At 50.5% G+C, this 15,631-nt stretch overlaps 1 protein-coding gene across 1 annotated transcript in view; it reads right to left on the bottom strand.

The window, feature by feature from the left end:
* The window catches only part of KCNJ3 (potassium inwardly rectifying channel subfamily J member 3), a 41,396-nt gene extending 25,965 nt beyond the window's left edge, over positions 1 to 15,431 (bottom strand). The window contains exons 1-2 of the mRNA XM_082763184.1: positions 14,487 to 15,431; positions 9,970 to 10,186 (exon numbers count right to left, since the gene is read on the bottom strand). Of these exons, the coding sequence (XP_082619310.1) occupies positions 9,970 to 10,186; positions 14,487 to 15,164 (895 nt within the window). The 5' untranslated portion in view covers positions 15,165 to 15,431. The remainder of the gene's footprint in view (positions 1 to 9,969; positions 10,187 to 14,486) is intronic.
* Between the last annotated feature and the right edge of the window lie 200 nt (positions 15,432 to 15,631).

Here is a 15,631-nt window from a genome sequence, read left to right as displayed (position 1 = left end):
ATAAGCGATTATGGAAATGTTAAAGAGAATTAAAAGACTATTCATGTCCAAAGCACAGACAGGATGACCGCTTATTTTCTTCTTGGGAATTCAAGCAGATCTCTGACAATGCAGATGCACCCTGGGAGCTCCTAAAGAGCCTTGCTGAAGGTTTTCACTGATACTCGTACAGAATTGCTACCCTCGCTCTTTGCAGTAACAATTCACAGTGAAACCCTTAAGACATCACTGAAACGTACAAAATGCTGGACTTTCAGAGTCCGTCCTCCCTCCTTCCACCATCTTCTCCCCCAGTATGCTTAGAAGGAAATTGCCACACAGCTGATAAAGCTGCTAATTGCCTGATAAAATCCCCTGCAAGCTCTGCTCAATGCAGACATGCAGCCCCTCCGTGGTGCCACCGGGCAGACCGCTCCTTGTCAGTGTACTGGTACGGTACTTAGGGAAATCCTACAAATAACACCACAGTGGAGCAGCCCACCAAGGGGCTGAGGGATCTGATACACTGCATGGCCTCATCTGGTTCGTGCTCTTCTGAACCAGGACAGCTCCCTAAAGCTTGTGTTCATGTACCAGGACAGAAGCAAGGACATCAGCTGCTGCAGCAAGGAGCGAGGGAACCAGAACAGAAGGGGTAAGAAACAGCTCATCTGATCACTGCCACTTCACAACCCATTGCTGAGACAGCTCCATGCTAGTAAGGGTATTTCTTACTGTAAGGCAGGATAAAAACAGTTTTGTGCTCATTTAATATGAATGGGCTAGGATCCTGATTGGTATGTATAGCTGGGGAGTGCTCAGTAATGAACACTGCAGGTCTCTATAGATGAATTTATAGATGAATTCCCAGGTGAAAGAAAAAAAAAAAAAAATTGGTTTTGTCACAAGTAGTATTCAATACAGGAGGAAAGCCACCTGTGGATGAAGGACTCTGATCCCTGCATTCCTTGGGAAGCACAGAATTTCCTCAGAATGAAAAGGCACCAGAGTTTTTTTTTATTTTGAAAATATGAAAATTTCTAATTAAAAGGAAGAAAGGAATATGGAAAAGCACAAACTGCTCTAGCTGCTTGTTTTCCAGCCAGCACAATACTAATTAATCCAGGTTTGCAAACTGAAGTCAGACCAGAAGGGCTTCACAGACCTGGCCACCAGGCGCAGGTTTCTCATAGCACCTAGCAGCATTTCCAGTCTGTTTTTTCACTCCTTGATATTGCAAAATCTTTTCACTTGCTTGCCTCCTCAGTGCTCCTTCCCTGCCGCAGAAGCAGACAGCGTCTGATGAGCCTTCCACCCGTAATGGTCAAGGAGCTGCCACAACAGCAGGCTCCCTTCAGCAACTGCAAATGCCAAAGCTTTCTAAATCCAGAAACAACCCAAAAGAAATTAAGAGCAAAAAGTGAATTAAGGAGAGAAATACTGCACTGATGAACAGGGAGAAAGAGCTAATAAAACAGGACCCTGAGAAGCCCCGGGTGCTTACGGCCTTTCCAGGTTTAGCCTTCACTACAACATTTAGCCGGCTAAAACAGCATCAGCACAGGAGTCTGAACTCAGGATGCCGAGAGCAGGCTTAGAAACTACTTATATGCTCCAAATCCAGTTAGGGTTCACAAAACGTGTCCTCACATACTCTGAGAATCAGCTGCAGCAATCGGGGCCCCATGAAACATTTATGAGAACAGGACGAGCACGCATCCAGGCAGGTGCAGAGGGGCAGCCGCAGCACCCACAGTGCGAACGGAGGGACAGGCAGGGGACGGGCAATTGCAGCCCAGGCTAACTTCCAAGCATGGAAAATACTGCACAAAATAACCAAACAATTCTAATAGCCAGAGGACAGCAAGGTTGCAAGCAAGGGCAAAACTGGGCTGGCCAGAGCAAGTAAGGTCCAACCAGCTTAGTTTCCTCCTAAGGCAGAGGAATGGGGCTGCTGAAGAGGAAAGAACTGGAGTGCCCTGCAAGATTGAAGTTTTTAATAATATTTTATAACAATATTAACAAACAAGACAAAATGAGAAAGATGCAGTCTATGAGAAAATGGGTAAAAAGTGCAAAACCTGGAAGTATTTGCTGCACCAGCTGAGAGTGGCAGAGTTTCCCTTCCATTCCCACTGAATTCCACTTGTGGTGAGACCCATGCTGGGTCCCCAGCCTGGTCTCTGGGCTGCTCAGAGGCGAGCACCCCATCCCTTACACCAGCCCTCCCGGGATTTTGGGGGTGTCCAGGACCGAGGCTGCCAGCTCTCCCCAGCCGTCTGGCCCAGGTTTAGACAGCGCTGACCCCCGGGCACTGGGATTCCTGCCCGGATTTCCTCGTTCTGCACAAATGCGGTAACAGAAAGAGGCAACTTGATCCACCTGGGTTTAAATCAGATCGATATTAGCAAGTGACGGTTCTGAGGGTTTCATTTAAGCCAGGGGTGAAGCAATCAACTCGTTCATTGATCTTGTGGTCACCACCATCTCCTCCCGAGCAGGAACACCCCTGGGAGGAGCTGCTGTGGCTGGGCACTGCTGGCTGGCACCCGGCGGGCATCTGCAGGAAACCCAGGCAGAACTAGCACAGGAACAGCTACTGTACAAAATATGCACGTGGCAAAACGTGGACACGACTTTAAGCTGGTCTCCATGCAGATCCACAAAACCATCCTCGTGACTCCAGTGCCGGGACTACTTTAGCCAAAGCTTTTTTGTTTTTCTGCCCAGAAATACGGAAAACCACTAAACCTTTTACACAGCCCAGCAAGAGATACCGTGGTGATAAGAGGATGAGAATGAAGCTACGGCCTCCTATTTAGGTTTATTATTAACTGAAAAAGCAATGGGAGAGAAACAGCACAGCTTGAGCGCTGCAGAGCTTTCTTGCTGGCTTCCCAGTCTCCCCGAGAGGGGCAGAGCAGGCTGGGATGTGGGGAGCACCCCTTTCTCCACCATAGACCACAGTATTTTGCCTTACTCCACCACAGACCACAGTATTTCACACATTTGAGATGAACATACTCTGTTTGATTAAGCGTGAACGAGTATTTTTACAAAGACATGACTTCTGATGAATCACCAGTTATTCAGCTTATATATGGTGAAAGGAAAGCTCCTGCAGAGCTCGGGATTAAAACCACTACCATTTTTCTCTTCTGTATCTCTAAAGACATCTAGGAAAAAAAAGGGGAAAGAGCCATGAAGGTTTTATGCAGTGGAATTCAGTACTCTGGGGAATTTCTGCCTCAAGCAGGAGGTATACGTTAGCCGAAATTCAATGCTTGCAAGTTACATAAGGGATGCAGTTCCCAAAACTGCTCTCCTCCAGCTGCTTCTCCTTACAAACAGCACACAAACCCATTTGCTTTTGCTACATTTCCACTGAACCTTAGATCCTTTCATTATCATTAAAAAATACTATGCATTTATAAGTCATAATTAAATAACTAATTCACCAAAGCAGAAGCTACCCAAGGGAAATTAAAAAAAAAAAAAAAAAAAAAAAAAAAGTGCCTCTTTTCCATGATTTTATTTTCATTCTTTTCACCACTTCCATGCACCCATCTGAAATGCAGATTTCCGCAGAGAGATTTACATTCCTCGATAAAAACCAAAGAAAAGGTTCTGGACCGGAACTAATTTAAGACCGGGTCCTCATCATATGCATTCACCTTCAGTTTTCAGTTCGTGTTGGATAAATCTGCCATTTTCAGTAGTTTCTCCAAGTGCTAACCATCGGTGATACACTTTCAGTACACGCAGCAGAGGGCTGAGGCCAGGTCAGACTGCCCATTGTGGCTGTTCTAGAGGCAATGCCTAGATACCAAAACAGATTCCTTTTTTTCCCCTTTTCTGACCCATCTGGCTGTACCTGGCCCAGCCACAGGGGCCAGAGGGAAGCTGGGGCTGTTCAGCACATCCCTGCTTTGACAGTGACAAATGTCCGTGCCTTCGCCTCCAATAAATACTGCTCTTTCCACTAGCAGACTACACAACGCCAGCACTGGAAACAGATTTGGTGAACTGCTGAGACTGTGACATCTTAAGTGGCTATTTCATCATGTTTAGGCTAAGTTTAAAAAAATAACGAAGAACAAAAGAAGAAAAAACCCCTCTCATTAGGGAGACCTGCTGAACTGTTCTCCCATCTCCTTCCCAGCCACACACCACGCTGACATCTCTCTCAGTCGTGCAGCGGTGGCGATGCTCCACGGAGGAGAGGTTCAGACAGGCAGCTCCTACACCAACACAGCCGTGGTACTATCACCACGTCTGTGCCTGGGTGGGAGCCCCCCAGTGCAGCCCCACTCCACAGCACTCAGCTCAGCCTGACCCTCGGCTGGGGTTACCCAGAGTATCCCCTGAGTATCCGCACTCTCTTGCACCTCTGCCCACAATACTTTGCCCGCACCTGCACAAAACAAGCAACCAACCAGCAAAAATAAAAAATAGCCAAACCCCAAAACATGAATGGTAAGATAAAAACAGAATAAATACTTTTTTTTTTTTTGCTCCAACTCTAAATTTGCTCAATTCGTACTGCGGCTTCTTCACAGCTAAGTGACCTTGAGAATAATGCATAGGAAAAACGTTTTTAAATAGCTCTAGAAATTATCTAAATCACACCAGCTTTCAGATTTGTATCACGGCTCTTTGTTCACTCAAGTTGTTTCGGGTTTGAAATCATTCACAAGTATCCATTTCTGAGAGAAACCTTTCTACGAAGACCCACATTTCCATAATTTAAGCTATTCCTCTTTTTAAAGGTAAAAACAGTGAGATATGTCTTTGATTCCATTCTCTACTTATTTAATTAAAAAGCATGGCAAGCTGTTTGATTTCTTTAATCAGAAAATGGTGTTAAAAGGTTTTCAAAATAACACTTAATGAGTTTTGAAAATGGATTCATACACCATTCCTGCCAGGTTTCTGTACGTTCTTATTAACAGTTCATCATCTTTTAGCAATTTCCGCCGCTTATCAGTAAGTCGCAGGATAATGCTCCAATTTTAAAAGGCTTTGTGTTTCTAAATACACACGGAGGCAAGGACCCTTAAAGGGACTGCAGAATAAGAGTCAAAACTTCTTCTCCCCTCCAACAGCACCTGCAAGTTTTGCTGTTCCAGGGCTGACAATGGAGCCGCGAATTCTCCATCACAACAATGTGAGATCAGGACAATAGGTTGTGAAAATAAACGCTTTGAGCGTTCTTCAAAATTATATGCTATCATAATAATGGAGGGGTTGGATATGTATCAAAAATAATTCAAAATGATTAGCAATTACCCTTATGAATCATAACCATCTTTGAATTTCAAAAAGCTGCTTGAGCATTCCAGCTACTCAACTCCTCCATCGCTAGCCAGCGGGCCAAGACCCCAAAATAACCAAAGACCCAGAGCCTGCCCCAGCACCCTTGGATGTTTGCAGGGAGCACTCCAGGGCTCGGTCTTTGTGGCAGTCCCAGGGCATGAGTTTTCCACCTACAATTCATGCCAGAGGTGCTGAGGGGACCAGGAGCCCCCAGGTGCCAGGGTGGGCACCCATGGGAGGGCTCCGTGGGGTGAGCCTGGGTGAAACCGATGGGAGGAGGGAAAACAGGCACTGGAAAATGCATCTGCTGAGATGTTTTGTCTTCTGCTCCCTGAGGGAAAGGGCCTGCTGGAGAGGGACACCTCCAGCCCTGCTGCCTCCAGGGCTGATCCGCGTCTGCCTCCCATCTTCTTCAGCTGTGGAGCAGGGGAACACCTTACCTTAGCCCTTAGGAACCTGAAAAATACATCACACGGTGTTATCTAAGCAACCTACAAGCTGCAGTGGAGGGCACGGAAAGCAGAAGGAAATGTTTACTTTTCTGGAAATTAAAACTTCGGTGACTAGGCAGTAAATTAATTTAATCAAGTTGGGAGGTATCTATGAGAGATCATTTTCATATGATTTAATGAGAGAAGGCATCGGAAACGGTGATTTTAATCAGCCAAGTGGGACTTACAAGCGAGAAGATCCTGCTTAAACAACTCATTAAACTTCTCCAAGAAATCTTTACTGTCCCTGCAGACAGTCAACACAAAATTTATTGTATACATTTACTAATCCTCTGCCCCCCTTGGTAGCATTGCATATCAAAAGTTTAACACAGAAAACAAAGTCAAAGAAAAAAAGACTTCATAAGCACCTGCTAGAGAAAACCAAGAGGCTCCACGTCCTGATCAAAAGAATGAGCTGACACAGGCCAAACGCCATCAGGAGTGCTGAATTCCTATTTTACAAATACATGGATTAGAGCAGAGAGATGCTCAGCACCGTGGTAAGATGCACCGTGCCCAGCTTCACTAAGGACACAGGGAGGCACAGTTCTCACCTTAGTAAGCCAAATGACAGGTCCAGAGAGTGCAGCCCTGCAGCATGAGGGCATGCAAAGGCTTCCTTCCTCTCGTAGCTCTTTTCAAACACCTACAAAACACAGCGCAGGGACTCAAAATTCCAGTGACGAAGAGCTGTGGGAGGAATTCCTGCGCTGCCCAGGAGGCAGCCGAGACCACGGCACGCACCAGACCCCGCTGGGTTGCTCAGCGTGGTTTGGAATCACGAGTTACAGAACAGGTCAAGGCTGAAGCATTTCAAAACACCAAACACGTAAAGGGCCATGAATCAACCCCACTGATCCCTCCAGTGCCTCTCCTTATCTCCCAGTTTCCCTTTGCTGAGCCACAATCTGTGTTTGTTTTCCACCTTCTCATTCTCACTTTGCTCTCTTTCAGACCAAAGGCCGCTTCTATCGTGTCAATACAAATAGAAGAGCAGCGAAGAGGATGTCATGAAACAAATATTTTTGCTATTTACTATTATTTGCCTGCTGTCTAATTCTTGACTTTGGGACCAGCAGATCTCCAAGAGACACAAGCCACGTGCGTCAGCACCCGGTTAATTACAAGGGATGCTGTGGATCCGAGCACAATTCCACAGCACTCTTCGGGCACACACAGAAAATAATTTACTTGAAAAACAAAGCAGGAGCGTAGGCAGCAGGCACTAGATCTCCGTTTAAAACTCTGGAAGCTGCAGAACTGATGAATATCAAAGCCTCTTCTGTTAAATATGCTACAAATGATCAGCAGCAAATATTCCCCTAGTACAACCCGGCAAGGTCTGCTCAGCTGCACTGCACTGCGAGGGCCAGGGTGGAAAGCAGCGAGTGCAGTTCTGTGCTGCATTTCTGGGGCCTGCAAAAAGCTACTCACCTCCACGGTCCTGAAGCTCCTCAAGACAAAATTACAAAAACAGAAAATAATACGGCAACTTAGAAAATTATCTGTATTAGATGGTTGCTGAATGACGACACTGGGAATCACGTTATTTTCTGAGATCCTCTGAACTGCCTTCTCAAGCCAGTAGACACAGCACAGGAGCAAAATAACGCCTCTGATGTTGGGGGAAAGTTACTCCTAAAAGCTCAGCACACATTACAGTGATTGGGAACAAAGACATCACAGAATGATTAAGGTTGGAAAAGACCTCCAAGATCACCCAGTCCAACCTTCCCCATCCACATCCCAGTGGAATCAGCTGCTTTCACAGAGAGATGCTAGAGCTGAAGTCCAAGTGTATCTCAAAGGACAGTCCCCAGCGGACACCCAGCAGGCACCCAGCAGGCAGACACCCTGTCACAGCCCACACAGCTCAGGGACAGACGCAGCCCCCATCGCAGCCAGCACGGGAGCAGGCACGCCACGCGGCACCGCTTGAACTTGACTTTCAGACCTTTGGAAGGAAATGAAATGCCAAGACTGCGTAATTACACAAATTCATCCATCTTTGTGGCATTCTAGTATTGAATTACAGTCTTCTAAGCTTTAAAATCCAATTCAAAGAGCTGCAGAGCAGTTTGGGGCTGGCTTCCCCCAGCCCAGGCTGCCCAAACCCCCCCAGCCTGGTCTCAGGTACCACAGGGATGGGGCAGCCTCAGCTCCTCGGGGCATCTGGATTTCATATTATTTAAAGATATAAAATAAGGATCACGTCTTTCATGCAGAAACTGATAGAAGGGTAATGGGTGGCTGCACACAGGTTGCATCCGTAATTAAATTAAGCGGCGCTTCCAGCAGTACGAAGAGAGCCCAGAAGTGCCCACATACGGCACAGGCTGAGCTGCCAGCCCCTGCCCTGACCCCTGGGATAGCACAGAGCAGCCCTGTGTTGGGCTCTCAGACCCATCCCATCCATTGCAGGTCCCTGCAACCACAAATATCCCTTCAAAAATCCCTCTGCAAATCAGCCAGGGTTTATCTGCTCTCCCTCCAGCCTGCCTCCTGCAGCCCACATATCCACCATCAGGCCGATCTCCCCAAACTACACACAGCATAACTGGGGCTCACCCAGTCCCGTGAGACCCACCAGCACACCACAGCTCCCTTTCCAGCTGCACGCGATCTGAATTAACTGGAAAAAAAATAAATCTTCACATTCCTGACTGGCTTTCACAGACAAACTGAAAAACAGGCAGCGTTTTTACACCGACCTGAAAATAGCACCCTGGTTTCTAAACAACTGCAAGTTATTTCTGGTCTCCGCAGTTTCGCCGTTCCCTCCGCGCCAGCAGACATTTAAAACTTGGGTTGCCTTACACGGCTTGCACTCTGCAGCGAGGGCACCTGGCTGCCTTACGCTGGGAGGGAATGAAGCACAGAGCCAGCTCCCCACCAGCTTTCGCTGCAAGAAGTCCAACACAGCAAGCTGCGAGTTATTATTTTTTTTAATATTTATAATAATTCCCTTCAAATTATTGCTTCTGTTCTAGGGTGACTGCGGGCTGCTAGATGCAAACCTAACTGAGGATAGCTTGGGGGGACGGTTTCTGCAGCACAGGATTTCCACGCACAGTAGCAGCTTGCATAAGGCTCCCTGCCGACAGGGCCCATGCGCTTTGCTTTACCGGGGGGTTATGTCAATGGGCCCAGCTCCTGCGGGTGCTGGAGTCCTGCAGGTGCTTGGCCAAGGGTGGCCCCAAAGTGTGCAGTAACCCCACACAGCACCTGCCTCTCCTCCCCTAAAATATGGGCACCCTTTGGGCAAGGTTGCCCCTCGGGTCTCTTTCTCCTCCGATTCTCCTCCGTTCTCCTTTACTCACATTTCTAATGATATTTTTTTTTTTTCAGAAACCTTTCATCCCTCCATGTTTCATCAAGATAGAATTACTGTGCTCTATTTTACCCAATATTCATCTCATTTTATAAAACTAGGTCACAGCATTTGCAAGCCTCCATGAGTTTGGCTTGACAGATTCAGAAAATACCTCCTTTCCTTGTTGTTCTGTGTATAACGTTGACACTGAAAATATTTACAAAAATAAACTCAGAAGTATACCAACACACGACTTTGTTTTAGAATTGTAACGAGGTATTTACAAAACTCCCTTTCTGCAACCAGTTGTGTTTAAAACAGTTCTGCTAAAAAACAACAATAACAAAAAAACTAGAGTCCTCTGGTCTGTGTGTCAGCCCTGAAACCCTTACTCGAGCCAGCTATGCAAATAGCAGGAGGTTTCCTTGAAAAGCACCAGCGATTCCTCTCTGCTGTCACCAGCCTCGCGGGGCATCCTGGCCTAACAGAAACACCACAGCCTGAGGTCTGTGGGATTCCCTCCCATGCTAGAAAAGTGCAGAAACCCTGGAAAAATGGCACAAGACATTCCGGTGTCCCTGCCAAGTGCCTTCCCACTGATACTGGAGCACGGAAAGCAGAGCAGGGCACGGCGACTGCTCCTGGCATCAGGCTCCAGCACCCAGGCTCTGCCCACCGGGAAGGAAAAATCTCAGCCCACATGCAGTGAGGGTTTCACCTCCTGCGGGGAGCATCACCTTGGGAACAACCACGCTCCCCAAAAATCCCTCAAATGCTTTCTCTCCGAGTGAAACCAAGCCTTGGGCCGCCTGGAAGCGTTGGCAACATCTGGCTCGCAGAGCGGTGCCTGGAGCCGCCGCCACTCACCCGTCGTCTCCACGATGCCCTCCAGGATGACGACGATCTCGAACTGCTCCGTCTGCATGCTCCGCTGCGACAGGTCGTAGAAGGGGCTCTTGGCATCTATCACGTGGCAGATGGTGAGCGGCGAGACGAGGAAGAGCTGGTCGGCCCCCGTGCTGAAGCCCACGTCCAGCTCCAGCTGGTCGAGAGGCAGGAACTCGCCCTCCGGGGTCTGGCGGGACTGGAGCAGCAGCGGGGGGAGAGCAGAGAGAGCAGAGAGAGCAGTCAGGGCAGCTTGCGGCAGCCACCAGCCTCCCCAAAAAGCGAGGGCCCCCCGGCGCTGCCGAACAATGTCCAACACCCACCCAGCGTAGGGTTTCCCAAGATGGTTTTGACATCACTGTCATTTAGATCGATATACAAAAAAAAAAAAAAGCCCAGAAAAGCTGTCACTGCTGTAGTTACTGCTGTCCACCGGGACATTTTAACCACATTTTAACAGCTACACAGCAAGCCCATGACAAAAATCACTCCCAAACTCAGCGCCCCCCGTGGCACACCGCGCCGTGCCGCCCGTGCTGGGAGCTGCCATCAGCACTGCCATCAGCACAGCCCGCAGCCACGCGCTCACCCCCTTCACTTCTGACTCTATTTTTGCTCTGCATAGTGTGAAGAAGCACAAATAGCATGCTACAGCCCTTTCTGGTCAGCATTTTTATTACAGAATTTGCTACTATTTTCCCTATAGGTTTTATAAATTTGTGTTTGTCATGCACAGCCCCCAAATTGTTAAATCACCGCTTGAAATGAATTCCCCTCACTCCCCACGCTTCAAACCGATGTGAGGCGAGCCCAGCACTCGGGGCTCCCCCTGGCAGGGCAGCGCTGGGTGGGAATCAGCTGGGAAACCACGAGAAAAGGAAGCAGACCGAGCAAAAAGGGATTACGCGCCTCGCTTGGGATTTGGTTTCTATTTTTAAAATATTCACTGAATGGTGGTTGGATTGGAAGGAGATCTAATCCCAAGCAAACAATAACCTCTTCCAGTGCCCTGGAGATCCAGCTAAGAAATGGGCTTTAAGTTATGTGTGCACAAATTCAGATTCGTGGCCGTGCCCCCGGTGTCCGAACGCCTCACGGTTTCAGATCAGGGCATCAGGCTGAGACACATCAGGAGCACACCAGCCTGCCGGGGCCCTGCCCTGCAACAAAAGGACAAAGACACGAGCCCAGCAATGAGCATGGCCCGTAAAGAGAGCAAGGAACAGAGCCAGGAGGGAACCACTGCCACAGGACCTCCTGCACCCACATCTCCTGCACCGCCACGCAGGAAGCGGAGCCGGGAGAAACAGGGCAAGGCCCAGCTGCAAACCTCTGTGAGCCCCCTCCACTGCCTCCTCTTGGCCTTCGGTGCCACCTTCCAGCCTCAGGGGAGTTTTTCATGGCTGCTTCCCAAGCAGGAGCCAAGGGTAGCTCCCTGACAGCTTGGCCTGAAGCAAGCACCCAAACCCCGACCAACGTGGGTTGGCCGCAGGAGATGATGAAGCAGGGGGAACTATTTTGCAATAAAAAAAAATGACAACATAATGGGCATCTTGACAGATGGAAGGTTGATAAAATATGGGCGTTAGAGAGAATTCAGTGCTTGAGGGACACGGCAAAAGAAAAGTCCAGGGAAACAGGCATGAAATGCAGACGGGGGAAGAAAACGATGGGAAAAAGGTTAAAAATGGGCGGGATGTTGCCTGGCGCCCCAGAGCTGTGCCGCTGCCGCAGTCTGTCAGCACTGGCACGCTCCCCCTGAGTGCCATGACATCCATCAGGACCACCAGGGCAGCCCCGAACGCTGTAGCTGCAGTGGTCAGAGCCACATCTGGTCAGAGCCAGCAGTGGGGTGGGCACAGGCACCGGGGCTGCCTCGCCTCCAGGGGAGCCCAGGTAAAGGTTGGGAGCTGAACTGCTACAAACCACAGATCATTCTACACCTGAGTAACAGGCAGGACTCAGCACAAGCCAGGCTTTATATTTTAAATTTTAATATTTTATATTTTAAATATAAAATTATTTAATATTTTGCTGCCCTAGACACTACAGCTGTGGAAGTATTGACCTTGAATGACTCCTCTGGCTGTGCCATGCACAGATCCACACATCTAAGTTTTCTCCAAGTTGCTCACAATCTTGGAGACCCATTTGGCAAGATGATTATTCCAATGAATGAGTCTTTGCACGAAGTTGCCAGCTTTATGGCTTTCTATTATTTTTTTTTTCTCCAGCACGGTCTTCCCAGGAAAAAAAAAGCAGCCCAGAACTCCAGCAGGATTTCCAGTTGTACATAGCTGTTACAGCGGAATACCCTTCCCCCTAAGAAGCAGCACCCACGAGGAGCTGTGTGCCAGCCCTGCGGCTGTCCTGGTGGCCCTGCGTTGGCACACAGGGTGGTACACGAGGCAGGGTGCACCCATGGGAGTCAGCCGGGCATCCAGCATGGGGCCAAGCTCTCCTCCGTGCCAGCACCCATGGGCGTGAGACCAGCGAGAAAACCTGGAGCAGCGACAGCCCTCAGCTGCACAGCCCTGCCGCTGCCAGCCAAGCAGGCTGCCCCAGCACGGCAGCACCCTCCTCTCCCTGCTGCAATCCTGGATTTTCCTCCTTTTTCTTTTTTTTTTTTTTCTTTTATTTTTTCCCCGGGCAGCAGCCTGGCCAGGCATCGCTTCCCCAGCGCAGCGTGAGGACTGCACCCTGCGGAGAAATTTGGTAGGTGATGTGCAGCGCTGGCTAGCAACTGCACCCACAGGAGAGCCTCCTTTTAGCCCTTTATTGCTCTTCTCCCTCTCACTACCCATTTATACCTGCCCGCGTACGGAGCTCCTACAGAGGAGCTTTTTTACAACACAAATTACGTCCCTGAGCTCTGACAGCTTGCTTTGTCTGAACTGCTGCTATGCCGAGGTTCCCTGGGCTCTTCTGGTTTTCTCACTTTTTTTTTTTTTTTTTAATAAAAAAAAAGAAACAAAACAGCTGCAAACCCTTCAGCCCTGTCACTCCAGCATTATGACAGAACACGAATACATGACTTCATCCATAAAGGCAGCCTTCCACACATTTAAAGTTCAGGAAATTTGGTGGAGCCACACTAAGTTTTAAGCTCTAACTTCTAAAATTCCATCAGAGGCACTACACAGATACAAAAAGGGCTATTTTTTTTTAGGCCTGTAATAGAAATGACTCATTTTGATTCCTGAAAGCTATTAAAGATGCATGTTAAATGCGGCAGTCCCATCCCTCCCCGGCCAGCGTGGCCTCGGCAGGCAAGGCAGCTGAGGGGTCACTGTGGTGCCCTCTAAAGACTGGATGATTACTTACCAGGCTAATTGCACATAATTCAATTTAGCCGTCTAAACTTCGGCTGCGAGGAAACAAGCGGCGTTAGCTCACATCAGGAGAACATAACCGCAGCCTGCGCTGATTACTCAAGAAGAAGAGAACGGGAAGAGATGCTTCCAGGTCAGCTGCAGTGAGAGCATCCCCAGTGATGTCAGTCCCGAGCTGCAAAAATCAGCCAGGCACGGTAGGAAGGAGACGGGAGAAATTGTGCAGATGTTTTAATTCCTGTTGTGTCCCCCACGACTCCACGGAAATTGCAGGCAAGGGCAAGCCTCTGGGCCACGGACTCCCCCATTATTTAGGATGCAGTGGGGGTCCTGCAGAGCTCAGCAAAAGCAGCGAGGATCCTGCCTGCAAACCCTGGCAGAAACACTTATTTGGGCCAAAACAACACAAATCTTGCCCCTAAAAAAAAAAAAATGTACCTGTGCTTCGCTGGACCTGGGTACAGCAGATAGGGCAAGAGCCCCCCTGTGCAGGGCAGCAGGGAAGGAATTGGGATGCCCCCAAGGGACCCCCAGGCACACAGTTCCCATGTCCCCCAGCCCGGGGCAATGTGCAGGATGCTCTGCACACACCAAACATCACCCGAGCCGTCCCCTGCCACCCGCTCCACATTTCCTTCTGCTCCCCTATAAATAAAAGACTGGCAATAAGTCTCAGACAAATACCCTATTTTCCTCAGACATGTGGGGCTGCTAGCATGATTTTAAAATGTGTAACTTTGAAATTCTGCTTTCGGTGAAGTTCATGCACCATGTAAATGGAGTTCTGCCCGGCGGGACACACCGCTGCCCGGGAGCACAGAAACACAGCAGGAAGGCACACAGCTTCCTTCTGAAATGCACACCGAGGAGTTCCAGCTACAAAGTGTTACCTCTCAGGGAAGAAACCAAGCATTTTATACAGACATGCATGTAAAACAGCACAGCACATAAACATTATCCTATAGGGCTGCGGGTAACCAGATGGCCGGGTGCGTGTAAGTCTGGCGCCCGACGGCTGAGCGCGACGAGCACCGCGGGCACACGGAGGCAGCCACGGCAGAGGCAGGGGACAGCAGCGATGCTCCCTGCCCAAATGCTGCTCGGCAGCACCAGCAGCTCCGGGGGGGCACAGAGGAGGACAGTAGTGGGGTGTCCCCGGGGACTTACTTTGAGCAGCTTGCAGCGGATCTGTGCGGACACCATGTGGCTGTTGCGGAGGTTGCCCACCCGGAACATGAGGGTGAGCTTGCCGTCCCGCATGGAGATGGCCGCGTGCTCGCTGAACATCAGGGTCTCGGCCCTCTTCTTGGGCTGGGACATCTTGATGAACATGCAGCCGATGAGGAAGGCGTCCACGATGGAGCCCAGGATGGACTGGAAGAGGAAGAGGATGATGCCCTCGGGGCACTTGTCCGTGATGTAGCGGTAGCCGTAGCCGATGGTGGCCTCGGTCTCAATGAAGAAGAGGAAGGCGGAGGGGAAGTTGTAGACGTTGGCCACGCAGGGCGTGTAGCTGTCGTCGTGCGCCTTGTTGAGGTCGCCCCGCATGTAGGCGATCACCCACCACATGGAGGCCATGAAGAGCCAGGCCACGGTGTAGGTGAGGATGAAGATGAAGAGGTTCCAGCGCCACTTGAGGTCCACCAGCGTGGTGAAGAGGTCCGACAGGTAGCGGCTGGTCTCGCCGCCCAGGTTGCCGTGCTGCACGTTGCAGCGCCCGTTCTTGTCCACGAAGCGCTGCCGCTTCCCCCGGGGGGCCGTCCGGGGCGGCGGCAGCCCCCCGCCGCTGGCCGAGGTGCTCACCACCTGGTAGTCGTCCCCCAGCTTGCGCCGCAGCGCCGACATGCTCCGCGCACCGCCCCGCACCGCCCCGCACGGCACCGCGGACACGGCACCGCGCACGGCTCGGCACGGCTCGGCACGGCTCCCACCGGCTCGGCACGGCTCGGAGGGGCTCGGATCGGCTCAGCACGGCTGGGTACGGCTCGGCACGGCTCGGCACGGCTGGGCACGGCTCGAAACGGCCCCGCACGGCGCCGCCGCTCTGCGGGCGCGGAGGCTCCGCTGTGCGCGGCCGCCACCCACGCGGAGCCGGCGGCAGGGGCGGCGCGGCGCGGCCCCGGGCAGGGCGCGCCCCCTTGGCCACGCCCCCTCTGGCCACGCCCAGGTCACGCCCAGGTCCTGGCCACGCCCCCCCGCCACGCCCCGCAGCCCGCGTTGTGCTCGGAGCATCTCCCGCGGCGGGTGAGGAATAAAGCAGGAGAGGCGTGGGGTGTGCTGTAATTAGCTTTGTGCTTGGTAATTTGTGCTTG

Source organism: Aythya marila (genome assembly GCF_965140915.1).
Source record: "Aythya marila genome assembly, chromosome: 6".
Classification (NCBI taxonomy): Eukaryota; Metazoa; Chordata; class Aves; order Anseriformes; family Anatidae; genus Aythya; species Aythya marila.
This window is presented reverse-complemented; position numbering and strand designations above follow the sequence as displayed.